At 51.0% G+C, this 15,676-nt stretch overlaps 1 protein-coding gene across 1 annotated transcript; it reads left to right on the forward strand.

The window, feature by feature from the left end:
- The first annotated feature begins 815 nt into the window (after nt 1–815).
- On the forward strand, nt 816–13,539 carry CEACAM19 (CEA cell adhesion molecule 19). Its single transcript, XM_003277563.4, has 8 exons — nt 816–870; nt 1,476–1,844; nt 5,472–5,622; nt 8,029–8,112; nt 9,477–9,523; nt 10,417–10,502; nt 11,759–11,812; nt 12,619–13,539. The coding sequence occupies exons 1-8, from the start codon at nt 816–818 to the stop codon at nt 12,670–12,672; spliced, it is 900 nt and encodes a 299-aa protein (XP_003277611.2). The 3' UTR covers nt 12,673–13,539.
- Nucleotides 13,540–15,676: the final 2,137 nt, after the last annotated feature.

The raw sequence follows: 15,676 nt of genomic DNA on the forward strand, positions 1-15,676 counted from the left end.
AGGCTAAGAGCTTTTTTTTTTTTTTTTGAGACGAAGTCTCACTCTGTCACCCAGGCTGGAGTGCAGTGGTGCGATCTTGGCTCCCTGCAATCCCTGCCTCCCAAGTTCAAGTGATTCTCCTGCCTCAGCCTCCCCAGTTGCTGGGATTACAGGTGCCCACCACCACGCCCGACTAATTTTTGTATTTTTAGTAGAGACAGGGTTTCACCATGTTGGCCAGGCTGGTCTCAAATTCCTCACCTTGTGATCTACCCACCTTGGCCTTCCAAACTGCTGGGATTACAGGCGTGAGCCACCGCACCCAGCCTGTCTCAGAGCCTTCAAGTGAGTCAGCCACAGGTGAAATCCCACCTCTGTCTATTGGCAGACTTGCCTCTTTTCCTGAGCCTCTGTTTCCACATCTGTGCAATGGGAACAGTTATTTATGGTGGCTGCTGAATGAGGCAGTGTGTGTTTGAGCAAACCCAGGGGAATTGTTCAAACAGAGGCTGTTATGACTATTGCTATAGTGACTGCTGTTGTAGTCACACTGAGTGAGAAAAAAAGGTTGAAGAGGGTCAGGGGAGGAGTCCTGGGAAGTTCCCCAGTTACCCTGAAAAACTGGTTCAACCTCTGTGCTCCCATCCCAGGGAGTGTAGGTGGAGCCTCCAGAGCCCGCGGACAGGGCATGCTGGGGCTGGGCCAGCCCCAGCGGTGTCTCTAAGGCACCCCTGGGATCCCCACTGAGCTGGCCTACTTCAGACAGCCAGGGCCCACCCCTCTGGCCCCCTTAGTGTCCAGTTCGTGGCCCCTTGGCATTTCCACAAGACGCCAAGATGGAGATTCCCATGGGGACCCAGGGCTGCTTCTCAAAGAGCCTCCTGCTCTCAGGTAAGGAGGAAATAGACCCTAAAGGCCAAGGGGAGAAATGGAGACTCAGCCCAGAGATTGAAGTTTCCTCTTAGAAGTAGGGAAAGATTACCTGAGAGGATGAAATTAGAGTAAGATGGGGGAGGGGCAACAGAATCACAGCCTCATTGCCATTTTATCTATAGAATTTTCTATAATGTTAGGACCATGGAGGCAGGAATTTATGTATGTTTGTTTCCCTGCTATATCTCCAGTGTCTAGAAATTGAAGGAAGTTTAGATGTATTATATATAGTTGGTATTATAGCTTATACATTACATATGCCTCTAAGTATTGGTTGAATAAATGAATGAATGAATTCAGACAGTCCATGTGTTTAGAAGCAGGCCACACAGCATCTCAAGGTAGAAAAACCTCTGGATCAATAGGATGGCAAATCTGTGGTATCCATGCCTGTGTTCCCACTCCTGCACCGAGGGCAGACATCACTAATCAATCCCAGCATTGTTTCCAGTGAGCAGCACTCAGAGTCCTTGCTCCCTGCTGAAGATCTCTATCTAGAGAAGAGCATGCCATGGTCCCTGGCAACAGCCCTGATCTCAGCCCTTCCCTATAACTTCCCACAGCCTCAATCCTGGTCCTCTGGATGCTCCAAGGCTCCCAGGCAGCTCTCCACATCCAAAAGATTCCAGAGCAGCCTCAAAAGAACCAGGACCTTCTCCTGTTGGTCCAGGGTGTCCCAGACACCTTCCAGGACTTCAACTGGTACCTGGGGGAGGAGACGTATGGAGGCACGAGGCTATTTACCTACATCCCTGGGATACAACGGCCTCAGAGGGATGGCAGTGCCATGGGACAGCGAGACATCGTGGGCTTCCCCAATGGTTCCATGCTGCTGCGCCGCGCCCAGCCTGCAGACAGTGGCACCTACCAAGTAGCTGTTACCATCAACTCTGAATGGACTATGAAGGCCAAGACTGAGGTCCAGGTAGCTGGTAAGTGTTAGGGTCTGGGGATGAGGTGAGGAAGCTAATGAGCCCTGAGCAGCTACCATGCACCAGGTGCTGTGCAAACGCCATTTCATTTGGTCCTCTCATTCATTCACTCGACACATATTGAGCGTCTACTGTGTACCAATCCCCAGAGATAGTCTTTAACCCTCACATGCATTAACTAATAAAATATCTAAGAAATGCCTGCCTTGTGCCTGACACTGGAGAATGCACCATCTCATTTACCTTTCACATGCACTAACATTAACCAAATTTTTATCGAGCACTTACTGTATGCCTGGTTGTGAGGAATGCATCCCTCAATCTTTATGTTCATAAAACGAGTATTTACTGATGAATCCACTCGGGGCAAAGTGTGAGGGAAAGGGCAGTGGGCAATAATGACAGCTGGCATTTCTTGGGTGATCATTAAGAGCCAGGCACCATCTTAAACATTTTCCCTAAAGCATAGTTTCTCAGCTTCAGCACTACTGATGTTTTGTATTGGCCAGTTCTTCCTAGTAGAGGGTTTGTGCATTGCAGAGATTTCAGCAGCACCCCTGGCCTCTACTCACTAGGTACCAGTAGCAGCTTCCTAGTCATGCCAACCAAAAATGCCTTCAGATATTACCAAATGTCTCCACCCTGGGATAAGAATCACCCCTGGTTGAGAACCACTACTCTATATTTACTCATTTTTACCTTAAAACAACTCCATGAGGCGGGTGCCATTCTTGTCTCCATTTTACAGATTGAAAAATGGAGGCATGCAGTGGTTATGACTTGCTGAGTAAAGAATACGAACCAGAATGATGTGACATGGGAAAGGAGGTCATCAGGGAGACCTCACTCAAGAAGTGACCTTAGAGGAGAGACCAGAAGAAGGTGATTGAGGGAGGGAGGTGCTGTGGCCCCTTGGCATTTCCACAGGACACAGATCCCCTCAGAATTTATATGTTGAAATCCTAACCTCCAAGATGATGGTATTAAAAGGTGGGCTTGGGCTCGGCATGGTGGCTCACACCTGTAATCCCAGCACTTCGGGAGGCTGAGGCGGGTCGATCACCTGAGGTCAGGAGTTCGAGATCAGCCTGGCCAACATGGTGAAGCCCTGTCTCCACTAAAAATACAAAAATTAGCTGGGCGTAGTGGCAGGTGCCTGTAATGCCAGCCACTTGGGAGGCTGAGACAGGAGAATCACTTGAACCTGGGAGGTGGAGGCTGCGGTGAACTGAGATTGCGCCACTGCACTCCAGCCTGGGCAACAGAGCAAAACTCCGTCTCAAAAAAAAAAAAAAAAAAAGTGAGGCTTTTGGGAGGTGATTAGATCATGAGGGTAGAGCACTTGTAAATAGATTGTATGTCCTTATTTTTTTTTTTTCAATTTAAAAATAAGATTGTGTGCCGGGCACGGTGGCTCATGTCTGTAATCCCAGCACTTTGGGAGGCCGAGGCGGGTGGATCACAAGGTCAGGAGATCGAGACCATCCTGGCTAACATGATGAAACCCCGTTTCTACTAAAAATACAAAAATTAGCCAGGCGTGGTGGTGGGCACCTGTAGTCCCAGCTACTTGGGAGGCTGAGGCAGGAGAATGGCGTGAACCCGGGAGGTGGAGCTTGCAGTGAGCCAAGATCGCGCCACTGCATTCCAGCCTGGGCGACAGAGCGAGACTGCGTCTCAAAAAATAATAATAGTAATAAATAAATAAATAAAATAAAAAATAAAAATAAGATTGTGGAGACAGGGTCTTACTGGTATTGCTCAGGCTGGTCTCAAACTCCTGGCCTCAAGCAATCCTTCCACCTTGGCCTCCCACTACTGGGATTACAAGAATAAGCCACATGCCCAGTCTCAGCTCACTGTAACCTCCACCTCCTGGGCCCAAGCGATCCTCCCACCTCAGCTTCCCATGTAGCTGGGACTGTAGGTGCCTGACATCACACCCAGCTAATTTTTTTAATTTATTGGTAGAGACTGGGTTTTGCCATGTCGCCCAGGCTGGTCTCCAACTCCTGAGCTCAGGCAATCCACCCACCTCGGCCTCCCAAAGTGCTGGGATTACAGGCGTGAGCCACCACTCCTGGCCCCTAGTTAAATTTCAAAATGGGTTTTGGACACTGAATAGAAAAAATTTTAGAGAAATGGATGAAATAGGCAAAAGTTGACTCAACATATGCATTAATTTGATTACACAAATCTGCATAAAATGACACTCTAGTCTGGTTGGAGATAACAGTCCTTACTTCACTCATGGAGCCTGAAGTGGCTTCTCCCCACATTTCTGGGGCTCCCAGGTCACAGGTGCCCCTTTTGGAAGCTGCACAGCATGGTCATTAAGGAGTTCAGGTGGCCTGGGTATGATCCCAGCACTGCACTTATTGTGAGCCATCAAGCAAGTCAATTTACTGTTCCGTGCCTCAGCTTCCTTATCTGTAAAATGGCACAGAGCTTACTTCTTTGTTGGATCATTGAGAGAACAGCATGTGCATGTGTGTGTGTATTTCAAACTTCATAACAACCCTAAGAACTAGGTATTCGTATTATCCTCATTTCACAGACGAACCAAGTCACAGAGAGATTGAGTAATTTGCCCAAGGCCACACAGCTAGTAGGCAGCATTAGGATCTCATAGTCTATGAGCTTAGCTGCCAAGAAGGGTTGGGACAGAACAGATGTCCAGCTTGAGAGTAAAGCTGGGAGGTCAGAGGGTAAGAGCCAGGTAGGCGTGGTCTTAATTTTGGCAAGTCCAGTTTAAGAATCCTCCGAGTCCCCTACATCTCCTGCAAAACACAGCACAGAACCTCATCCTTCTGCTGAAAGGATTCAGGTATCATCAACTGAGGTGAGAAAAAGCAAAGGAGATTGGGTCTTGGCTTGGTGGCTCATGTCTGTAATCCCAACACTTTGGGAGGCCAAGGCAGGAGAACTGCTTGAGTCCAGGAATTTGAGACCAGCTTGAGTAATTTAGTGACACCCCTTCTTTACAAAAAATTTGAAAATTAGCCAGGAGTGGTGGTGTGCACCTGTAGTCCCAGCTACTTGGGGGACTGAGGTGGGAGGATGGCTTAAGCCCAGGAGTTTGAGGCTGCAGTGAACCGTGATCATGCCACTGCACTCCAGCCTGGGCAACAGAGTGAGACGCCATTTCAAAAAAGAAAAAAAATCAGTTTGATGGGGTAGGGTTGGGGAGCATGTCAGCAAGCAGATTTTGGATGTGCCGAGGATCATATGAAATCCTAGGGAAGTGGCAACATAGAGATAGGGGACAACTAAGGAGTTCCATCTGGGACATGTTGAAATTTTTTTTTAATAGAGATAGGGTCTCACTATGTTGCCCAGGCTGGTCTCGAACTCCTGGGCTTAAGTGATCCTCCCGCCTCTGCCTCCCTAATTGCTGGGATTACAGGTGTGAGCACTGTGCCCGGCCGCTGGGACATGTTGGATTTTATGTGCCACCCAGATGGTTGGATACTCAGATCTGAAAAGCAGGAGAAAGCTCTGGGCTGGAAATAGGAAACTGCACCTCAGTTCTCCATGCAGTCACTGATACAGTCGGTGGGGGATTGGGGGAGCCCTCAGGAGACATCACACAGTCCCCCCTCTCTCTTTCTTTCTGTCATCCCTCAGAAAAGAATAAGGAGCTTCCCAGTACATACCTGCCCACCAACGCCGGGATCCTGGCGGCCACCATCATTGGATCTCTTGCTGCCGGGGCCCTTCTCATCAGCTGCGTTGCCTATCTCTTGGTGACAAGGAACTGGAGGGGCCAGAGCCACAGGTACAGGGCCCCCAGGCATCCCTCTCCTGTCTCCTCCCATTGTCTTCTCAAGCCCCATGGATTCTTCCACAAGTCACATCATCCGGCTCATACACAATCTCATCAAATCTCAGAACTTCTGGGGTGAAAAGGATCTTTCTATCCTGTATTAAACAGAATTCTGCATTGCAAGGGACAGGAAACCTATTCTTAAACTGACTTACCAAAAACAAGGAATTTTAGACAGGGTCTCACTCTGTCACCCAGGCTGGAGTGCAGTGGCGCCATCACGACTCCCTGCAGCCTCAGTCTCCCCAGGCTCAGGTGATTCTTTCACCTCAGCCTCCCAGGTAGCTGAGACTACAGGTGTGCACCACCAGGCCTGGCTAATTTTTTTTATTTTTGTAGAGATGGGGTTTTGCCCAGGCTGGTCTCGAACTCCTAAGCTCAAGTGATCCTCCAGCCTTGGCCTCCCGAAGTGCTGAGAATACAGGCATGAGCCACTGTTCCCTGCCCAAAAGCAAGGAATTGTTTAATACTACATAACTTATTAACTTCAGGTAGGGCTGCATCCAGGGGCTCAGTGTTCTCAAGTGACTCCTTTATATACTCCTCAACTCTGTCTTTTTCTTCGGTGGCATTCTCAGGCAGGCTCTCCCCTGTTGAGACAAGATCACTCCCAGGGGGCCCGGGCTCATACTCCACTGGTTTAGCCATTCCTAGCAAGGAGACCACCTTGTTCCTGGTAGTTCCAGCAAAAGCCCCAAGTCTACCTCTCATTGGCTTGACTCAGATCACATGACTTTTTATGAACCAATCACTGTGGCCAGGGGTTGGTGGCCAGGGAAAGCTCTGATTGGCCAAACTTGGGCTATTTGTGCAGCCCTAGAGCCTGGGTTAGATCCAACTCCGTTTAATCAAGTGGATTGAGAGTGTAGACCGGCTCTCCAAAGGAAAACTGGTTGCTATTGTCAAAGAAGGGGAGTGGACAGCGGCAGGCACAGCTATCAGATGCTACCTACCTCTGTGTGGGGAGAGAGAGAGAGATGGGGTCCTGTTTCCCCCAGGGAGAGTCTATTCGTGAAAAATTCCTTTCTTATGACATCAGCGTTTGCAGAACTTTGTCTCTTGAAATTGATTCTGAACTGATTGTAGAATCACTCTCCAATTCCCAGAATATGAAAGCAGCAATTTTGTCTCCTTTCTCAACTCTTCCGTATGTGCCATGGATTCTCTTTTCTTCTTCTTCTTTTCTTTCTTTCTTTTTTTTTTTCGAAACAGAGTCTTGCTGCAGTGCAGTGGAGCAATCTCGGCTCACTGCAACCTCCACCTCTGGGACTCAAGCAATTCTCGTGCCTCAGCCTCCCAAGTAGCTGGGACTACAGGCGTGCACCACAACGCCTGGCTAATTTTTTGTATTTTAGTAGAGATGGGGTTTCACCATGTTGCCCTGAGTGGTCTCAAACTCCTGATCTCAGGCAATCCGCCAGCCTCGGCCTCCCAAAGTTCTGGAATTACAGGCGTGAGCCACTGCGCCTGGCCTATTTCTTTTTTCTTTTTTAAAGAGACAAGGTCTTGCTCTATCACCCAGGCTGGAGTGCAGTGGCATGATCATAGTTTACTGCAGCCTCAGACTCCTGGGCTCAAGCGATCCTCCCACCTCAGCCTCCTCGGTAACTGGGACCACAGGCCTGCGCTACCACAACTGGCTAATTATCTGTATTATTATTTTTTGTAGAGATGGGGTCTTGCTACGGGTTGCCCAAGCTGACCTCAAACTCCTGGCCTTAAGCGATCCTTCCGCCTCAGCCTCCCAAAGTGCTCGAATTACAGGCATGCACCACCATGCCTAGCTTATTTTTTACTTTTTGTAAAAATAAGATCTCCCTGCGTTGCCCTGGCTGGTCTTGAATTGCTGGGCTCAAGCCATCTTGCCATCTCAGCCCCCCAAGTAGCTGGTACTACAGGAGTGCACCATTTCCAAGCTTTTTCTTCTTCTTCTTGTTTTGCTCTTGTCGCCCAGGCTGGAATCCAGTGGCAAGATCTCGGCTCGCTGCAACCTCCGCCTCACGGGTTCAAGCGATTTTCCTGCCTCAGTTTCCTGAGTAGCTGGAATTACAGGCACCCACCACCTCGCCTGGCTAATTTGTGTATTTTTAGTGGAGATGGGGTTTCACCATGTTGGCCAGGATGGTCTCAGACTCCTGACCTCAGGTGATCTGCCCGCCTTGGCCTCCCAAAGTGCTGGGATTACAGGCGTGAGCCACTGAGCCCGGTCGATTACTATTTTTTGTACTCAAAACCGCACACGCACCTTCCACCCCCTCCCCGTCTCTCCACTTTCCTTCATAGGGAAGGAATGTTGCTGTCTGATATTCTACTGTCAATGCCTTATTCCAATTTTCTTCCCCTCTCTTTCCCCCCTAGACTGCCTGCTCCGGGGGGCCAGGGATCTCTGTCCATCTTGTGCTCAGCTGTGTCCCCAGTGCCTTCAGTGACACCCAGCACATGGTTGGTGCTTGTAAATACTTATTTGGTGAATTAACAAACTTGCTATAGTGGTGTCAAGAGTACTTTTGTTTTCAGAGTCAAAGTCTCACTCTGTTGCCGAGGCTGGGGTGCAGTGGTGCGATCGTAGCTCACTGTAGCCTCAACCTCCCTGGCTCAAACTATCCTCCCACCCGAGGCTCCCAAGCAGCTGGGACCCCAGGTGCGCAGCACCACACCTGGCTAATTTTTGTAATTTTTGTAGAGACGGGATCTCACTTTGTGGGTCAGGCAGGTCTCAAACTCCTGGTCTCAAAAAAGTCTCCTGCCATGGTTTCCCAATGTGCTGGGAGTATAGTCATGAGCCATTTCACTTGGTTCCAGTGTACTTTTAAAATTAAGGGTATTCAGAACGGGTGCAGTGGCTCATGCCTGTAATCCCAGCACTTTGGGAGGCCAAGGCAGGTGGATCATTTGAGGTCAGGAGTTCGAGACCAAACTGACGAACATGATGAAACCCTGTATCTACTAATAATGCAAAATTAGCCGAGCATGGGCCAGGCGCGGTGCCTCATGCCTGTAATCCCAGCACTTTGGGAGGCCGAGGCTGGCGGATCACGAGGTCAGGAGATCGAGACCATCCTGGCTAACACGGTGAAACCCCGTCTCTACTAAAATTACAAAAAATTAGCCGGGCGTGGTGGCAGGCGCCTGTAGTCCCAGCTACTCGGGAGGCTGAGACAGGAGAATGGCGTGAACCCGGGAGACGGAGGTTTTAGTGAGCCGAGATTGCACCACTGCATTCCAGCCTGGGCGACAAAGCGAGACTCTGTCTCAAAAAAATAAAATAAATAAAATAAAATAAAATAAAATAAAATAAAATAAGCCGAGCATGGTGGCACACACCTGTAATCCCAGCTACTTGGGAGGCTGAGGCAGGAGAATCACTTGAACCCAGGAGGCGGAGTTTGCAGTGAGCTGAGATCATGCCATTGCACTCCAGCCTGGGGGACAGAGCGAGACTCTGTCTCAAAAAAAATAAAAATAAAAAATAAATAAGGGTATTCAAATGAATCAATGTTAAGAGAAATATTAAGGAAATCATAAGACAGGTGGATGGAGCAGGATCATTTAGGTGATCTCTATAAATGGTGATGTCTGGGGAACACTACTCACTGGCATAAGGTGGTGGCTAGGGAAACTGAGGGACTGCGGGTGGGGATTATGGAAGAAGAGTCTGGGATAGCTCAGGTCTCATCCTAGCTCACTCTGAAGGAGAGACCATGTGGCTTTCAGGGACCTGGTGGGATTTCCAGCTTCTCTAAGTCTCTCTCCACCCGCCTGAGTATCTCTGTATCCTAATATCAATTCCCTCCATGTGTCCCCAGGATGGCGACCACAGAGAAGCCAGAATTGGGCCCTGCTCATGATGCTGGTAAGGCGGGAGCCCCAGATCTCACTACCTAGCCCTACTCTCAGTTCCTCCCTTCTCCCCCATAGCCACAAGCCCCCTTATTCTCCCTCACTCAGAGACTTCCCAATGCACCTGCCCCGAGACCTCTCTGGGGCCCGCTGAACTCCACCCACATAATCTGAGCACATCGGCACCCATCCCAAACCTGCTTTTTCTCTTCTTCTCAGTGGCTGGCACCCCCATCCCATCATGCAAGTGGATCCCATCCACCCCCACAGGCCACTACCAGCCTCCTAGACCCCCCACACCCAGCTCCTCACTGGTCTCCCAGCCTCCAGACCCCTCCAACCCATCGCGCGATAAGGTCTTTCTAAAACTCTGATCCTGTTACTCCTCTGCTCAAAGGCCCTCCATGGCTCCCCTGTGCCCTTGGGACAAAGTTTAGTCTCCTTAACATGGTTCTCAAGGCCCTTCACAAGACAGATCAAACGTAGTTTCTGAAACACAGCTGGCTCTCTCACCAGACCTCTGCACTCATCCTCTCCTGCCTTGGCTTCACTCTTACTTCTCTCTACTATTTCAGATGTCCCCTCCTCCAGGAAGCCCTCACTGAGTCCTAGGCTGCTTAGGCACCCCCTCTTGGGCTCCCACCCACCCCCAGTCCCCCCACTCCAGCCCTAAACACTCCAGGTTGTCACTCTGGAGACTGGTCTGCATCCCCCACTGGACTGTGAGTCCTGGAAGGGCAGGCCCGGGACTGTCGTGGTCACCACTGTGTCCCCAGCACTGGGTTTGGCTAGAAGAAGCGTTTGCACAAATGTTAATTGAATAAATAAATAAATGAATGTGAACAGGCAGCCAGAGTGGCCTGTGGGGCCCATCTGTCAGCTGGTACCTCTCCTGTCCCGTTTCAGGTGACAACAACATCTATGAAGTGATGCCCTCTCCAGTCCTCCTGGTGTCCCCCATCAGTGACACGAGGTCCATAAACCCAGCCCTGGTGAGTCCCGTCCCCAGCCTCTCCCCTGAAGCCAATGCTAACAGGCGCCTCCCCTCTGAGCTGGCTGTGGTCCTATGGGCCATTTTGACACCAGGTTTGGGAATCTCAACTCTCTATATATTGTTCCCTGTTTTTAAAAATCCTAAGGAAAAGAGACTGGAAGGAAACAGCGCAACAGAAGCAGCATTTGTCTCTGGGGTGTGGAGGCTGGTGGGTGGGTTTTATCTTCTTTTCTTTTATACTTGTCTGTGTTTTGCTGTGCACTGAGCAGCTACTCCCTTTATAATGGGGAGGTTTTATGTATATATAACGAAAAGTTTATAAAAATGAGTCATTTAGGCTGGGCACGGTGGCTCACGCCTATAATTCTAGCACTTTGGGAGGCTGAGGTGGGTGGATCACCTGAGGTCAGGAGTTTGAGACCAGCCTGGCCAACATGGTGAAACCCCGTCTCTATTAAAAATACAAAAATTAGCCAGGTGTGATGGCACATGCCTGTAATCCCAGCTACTTGGGAGGCTGAGGAAGGAGAATCGCTTGAACCCAGGAGGTGGAGGTTGCAGTGAGCCGACGTCGTGCCACTGCACTCCAGCCTGCACGACAGGAGCGAGATTCCATCCCCCCCCAAAAAAAGTTATTTAGATTAAATAAAAGGAGAAACTTAGCTGAGCATGATGGCTCACACCTGTAAATCCCAACACTTTGGGAGGCCAAGGTGGGAGGATTGCTTGAGGCCGGGAGTTTGAGACCAGCCTGGGGAACAGAGCGAGACCCCATATCTACAAAAATTTAGCTAGGCATGGTGGTGTGCACCTATAGTCTCAGCTACCAGGGAGGCTGAGGAGGGAGGATCGATTGAGCCCAGGAGTTTGAGGCTGCAGTGAGCCGGGATTGCACCACTGTACTCTGGCCTGGGTGACAGAGCAAGATCCTGTCTTTTTCTAAAAAAGTGAAAAATAAGAGAAACATAAAACCCTAAGGCTAAGAGCTTAGAACCAGAGGTGTTGACAGGGGTAGACTGAGAGTTAATGGAGTGGCTGGCGGGCCACTTGGATACCACACGAAGCTGGGGCCCAGTGCCCATTTGTCAGAGGAGAACACGGAGGTGTAAGGAAGCTAATCCCCTCTGCCCAGGGGCCTCGCAGTCTGGGAGGGGTGATGGGGACTTGGAATCTGGGACTGTCCTAGCACCAAAGGTCAAAGGTTAGAGGGTGGGGGGTGCCGAGCGCCCGCTCACCTGTGTCCTTCCCTTGCAGCCCCTGCCCACACCCCCACCCCTGCAGGCGGGGCCAGAGAACCACCAGTACCAGGTGTGGAGCTGGGAGCTGGGAGGGGTGGTGGGGATCTCATGGATCCAGGAGCCCCGAAACCGGGGTGGGGAGGGGTCAAGACAACTGAAACTGGGGGCTTTCCTTCCCTCGTCCCCCCAAGACTCACGGTCTTAGCTCTCGGAGAAGCCCAAACCACCTCCCTGAGAGACCCTGGCAAGTCCCTTTTCCTCCCAAGGCTGCAATTTCCTTCTTTGCAAAAGGGATCCAAAACCTTGAATTTGCACAGGAGGAACAAGGCCCAGAGAGGGACAGGGAATTGCCTGGGGCCACACAGCCAGTCAGGTCCCCAGTGAAACCCCACTGCAGGGCTCAGTCCCTCTCCATCCCCTCCTGTCAGCTGTCTGATCCTGTAGCTCTGTCTCTCTCTCAGTGGCCTACGTATGTCTGTGTGTCTGTCTTCCCCTTTCTCGGACTCTCTCTCTCTCTCTCAATTTCTCTGGCTGTGTCCTTTTTAATCTCTCTGTCTTTCTCTGTTTCCAGTTTGTTCATGCTGCCTTGTCTAAGATGCATTTCTTTACACGCCGTTGTTTCTCTGCATCTCTGTCTCTCCCTCTCCATTCTCTGTCTCTCCTGCCTCTTTGTCTCTGTCACTGTGTCCACCTCATTTCCTGGCTCTTCCAGGACCTCTTGTCTCTGTGTCTCACTCTCTTTCCACCTTGCTCTTCCATTCTCTCTGTGGGTTTCTCTCCATCTCACCCTGTCTCTCATCCTCTGTCCCTCTCTGTCTCCCCAAGACTCTCCCCCTCCACCCAGTCATAATTCTGTTCTCTCTTCCCCCCAAGCAGGACCTGCTAAACCCCGACCCTGCCCCCTACTGCCAGCTGGTGCCAACCTCCTGATGGGTCCTGGGCCAAGCCAGCCGGGGAGAAGACAAGGCCCCAGCCCTCCTCTGGGAGCCTCACACCTGAGACCAGCAGGACAAGGCCGTCGGGGGCTGTGGGGCCGATGAGGTGGACTCGGCCAAAGACTCAGCAGCACATGGGGCAGGTGTCCTGGCAGGGGGACAGGAGACTGTAACAGGCCCAGGTCCCTGTGCAGCCCCTGAATGCACACCCACCTTCGGTCTGTTCCTTCAAGCAAGCTGGCCTGGTCCATGTGCCTGTGAAAGGCAGGCTCTGGCCCCTTTCCATGCCAAAGTCCCCCAAGATCTGGATATCTGGGACAAGGGGGTGGCCTCAGGCCTGCCTCCCAGGCAGTTGGCTGGGCTCCCAACTATCTGTCCTCAATGCCCTACCCCAACTCCACTAGTGACCCTCAAAGTCTTTTCCCCTGAGGACAAGGCAGACACCCCACCATGCGGGCCTCAGGTGGCAGAGAGGCCCAGCCTCACAGGCCTGTGGCCCCACACACCAGTCCCAGCAAGGTGACCACGGCTGCCGGACCCCTTCCTTGTTCAGGCAGGCCCAGCCCCTCTCAGAACCCGCTGCCAGCTGCTGGTCTTGGCCCCCACCCTGAATCTCACCGAGTCCCTCTGGGCGGCAGCTCCCTTCTCCACCCCACCCCAGCCCCCATCCCAAATGTGGCCTCAGCTTGTCCTCCCCTCCCCCAAACTATGCATTCATTCAGCAATAAATGAGCCTCTGCTGTATGCCAGACCCAGTTCTAGACTCTTGCAGCCTTGGTAGAAAGCAAAACAAACACTCCCGCTTTCCAGAGGGTCACTTGGCAGGGGAGAGAATCAGGAAATAAAATAAATAATGAACATGCGTTGTCTGTCAGATGGGGATAAGTGTATTGGGGAAATGGAGGGGGGTCGAGAGTATTGGGAGACTGAGATTTTTAATTAGGGCACAGAGGTCCTCGATGAGAAGGTGACAAATGAGCAAAGACTTGAAGGAGGGGAAGAAAGGAGCCATGTGGGGCTCTGGAGGAAGAGCATTCCAGACAGAGGGAATAGCCAGTGCAAAGGCCCTGGGGCAGAAGCATGCCTGGCACATTCAAGGAGCAGCAAGGGAGCTGGGCATAGTGGCTCACACCTGTAATCCCAGCACTTTGGGAAGCCAAGGCAAGCAGATCACTTGAGGTCAGGGGTTCAAGACCAGCCTGACCAACATGGTGGAACCCCTTCTCTATTAAAAATACAAAAATTAGCCGGGCATGGTGGCAGGCGCCTGTAATCCCAGCAACTGGGGAGGCTGAGGCAGGAAAATCACTTGAACCCGGGAGGCGGAGTTTGCAGTGGGCCAAGATCGCGCCCCTGCACTCCAGCCTGGGTGACAGAGCAAGACTCCACCTCAAAAAAAAAAAGGAGCAGCAAGGAGGCCAGTGTGGTGGAGAGGGTGAGGAAGGAGGAAAGGGTGGGTAGAAGTTGACGTCAGGAGATGGACGGAGGGGCACATGGCACAGGGCCAGGTAAGGCACTGCTGAGACTGTGGCTTTGAGGGGCAGGTGCTGTGAAAGGCTGAATAATGGCCCCCCAGTGACGTCTACATCCTGATCCCCTGCGAATGTTATGTTATGTGACAAAAGAATGCAGCTGTGATTAAGTTCAGGATCCTGCTTTGGGGAGATTATCCTGGATTGCCCTGGCAGGGTCTTCATGTAATCACACAGGTCCTTATAATCAAGAAGGACACAGGAAGCGTGAGTCAGAGGGGCTGTGACAACAAAGGAAGCAAAGCCCTTTGAAGAAGGGAGAAGGAGCCGAAAGTCAAGGCAGCACTTCAGAGTCAGAATGATTCAGTGTGAGAAAGATTCCGTGGGCCATTGTGAGTGTTGAAGATGGAAGGGGGCATGAGCTAAGGAATGCAAGAAACGTCTAGAAGCTGGAAGAGGGCCAAGCTCAGTGGCTCACGCCTGCAGTCCCAGCACTTTGGGAGGCCAAGGTGGGAGGATCACTTGAGGCCAGGAGTTGGATACCAGCCTGGGCAACATAGCAAGACCCCGTCTCTTAAAAAAAAAAAAAATCAGAGCCAAGGGTGGTGGCTCACACCTGGAATCCCAGCACTTTAGGAGGCCGAGACTGGGGGATCACCTGAGGTCAGGAGTTCAAGAATCAGCCTGGCCAAGATGGGGAAACCCCGTCTCTACTAAACATAGAAAAATTAGCAAGGCGTGGTGGCAGGTGCCTGTAATCCCAGCTACTGGGGAGGCTGAGGCATGAGAATCCCTTGAACCCAGGACGTGGAGGTTGCAGTGAGCCAAGGTTGCGCCACTGCACTCCAGCCTGGGTGACAGAGTGAGACTCTGTCTAAAAAAAAAAAAAAAAAAAATCAGAATTAAGGAAAGGCAAGAAAATGCATTCTCTTCCTAGAACCTCCAGAAAGCAACACAGTCCCGCTGAAACCTTGGCTTTAGTGCAGTGAGACCCATTTTGGATTCTTGACCTCCAGAACTATAAGATAACAAACTTGTGTTGTTTTAAGCCACTAAATTTGTGGCCATTTTTTACAGGAAATGGGAAGCTAATCTAGAGGATGAGGAAGAAATCACAGAAGGAGAAGTTGCGTCTCATGCTGACTCAGTATGCAAATACTCCCTGGGAGACTTCTCCATCCTCAGACTGCTCCAGACACCGAATGCCTGGGCCTGTGACCGCCTTGCTAAGAGGGTCAACCAGGTCAGCCAGGTAGCCAGGGTTCAGGGCGAGGAGTGTGAGGGGATTCCATCTTTTCTCTCTTTTTTTTTTCTTTTTTGAGACGGAGTCTTGCTCTGTCGCCGAGGCTGGAGTGCAGTGGCACAATCTCAGCTCACTGCAACCTACGCCTCCCAGGCTCAAGCAATTCTCCTGCCTCAGCCTACCAAGTAGCTGAACTACAGGTGCGCACCACCTCACTCAGCTAATTTTTTTTTTTTTTTTTCAGTAGAGATGAGTTTCACCATGCTGGCCAGGATGGTCTCAAA

This window comes from Nomascus leucogenys, chromosome 17 (genome assembly GCF_006542625.1).
Source record: "Nomascus leucogenys isolate Asia chromosome 17, Asia_NLE_v1, whole genome shotgun sequence".
NCBI lineage: Eukaryota > Metazoa > Chordata > Mammalia > Primates > Hylobatidae > Nomascus > Nomascus leucogenys.

What these genes read in the sequence shown, in the direction of transcription:
- CEACAM19 (XM_003277563.4), top strand. Translation starts at nt 816, where the DNA reads ATGGAGATTCCCATGGGGACCCAGGGCTGCTTCTCAAAGAGCCTCCTG. An exon ending in AAAGAGCCTCCTGCTCTCAG is followed by an intron (nt 871 to 1,475) that starts GTAAGGAGGAAA and finishes AACTTCCCACAG; the next exon opens with CCTCAATCCTGGTCCTCTGG. An exon ending in CAGAGAACCACCAGTACCAG is followed by an intron (nt 11,813 to 12,618) that starts GTGTGGAGCTGG and finishes CCCCCCAAGCAG; the next exon opens with GACCTGCTAAACCCCGACCC.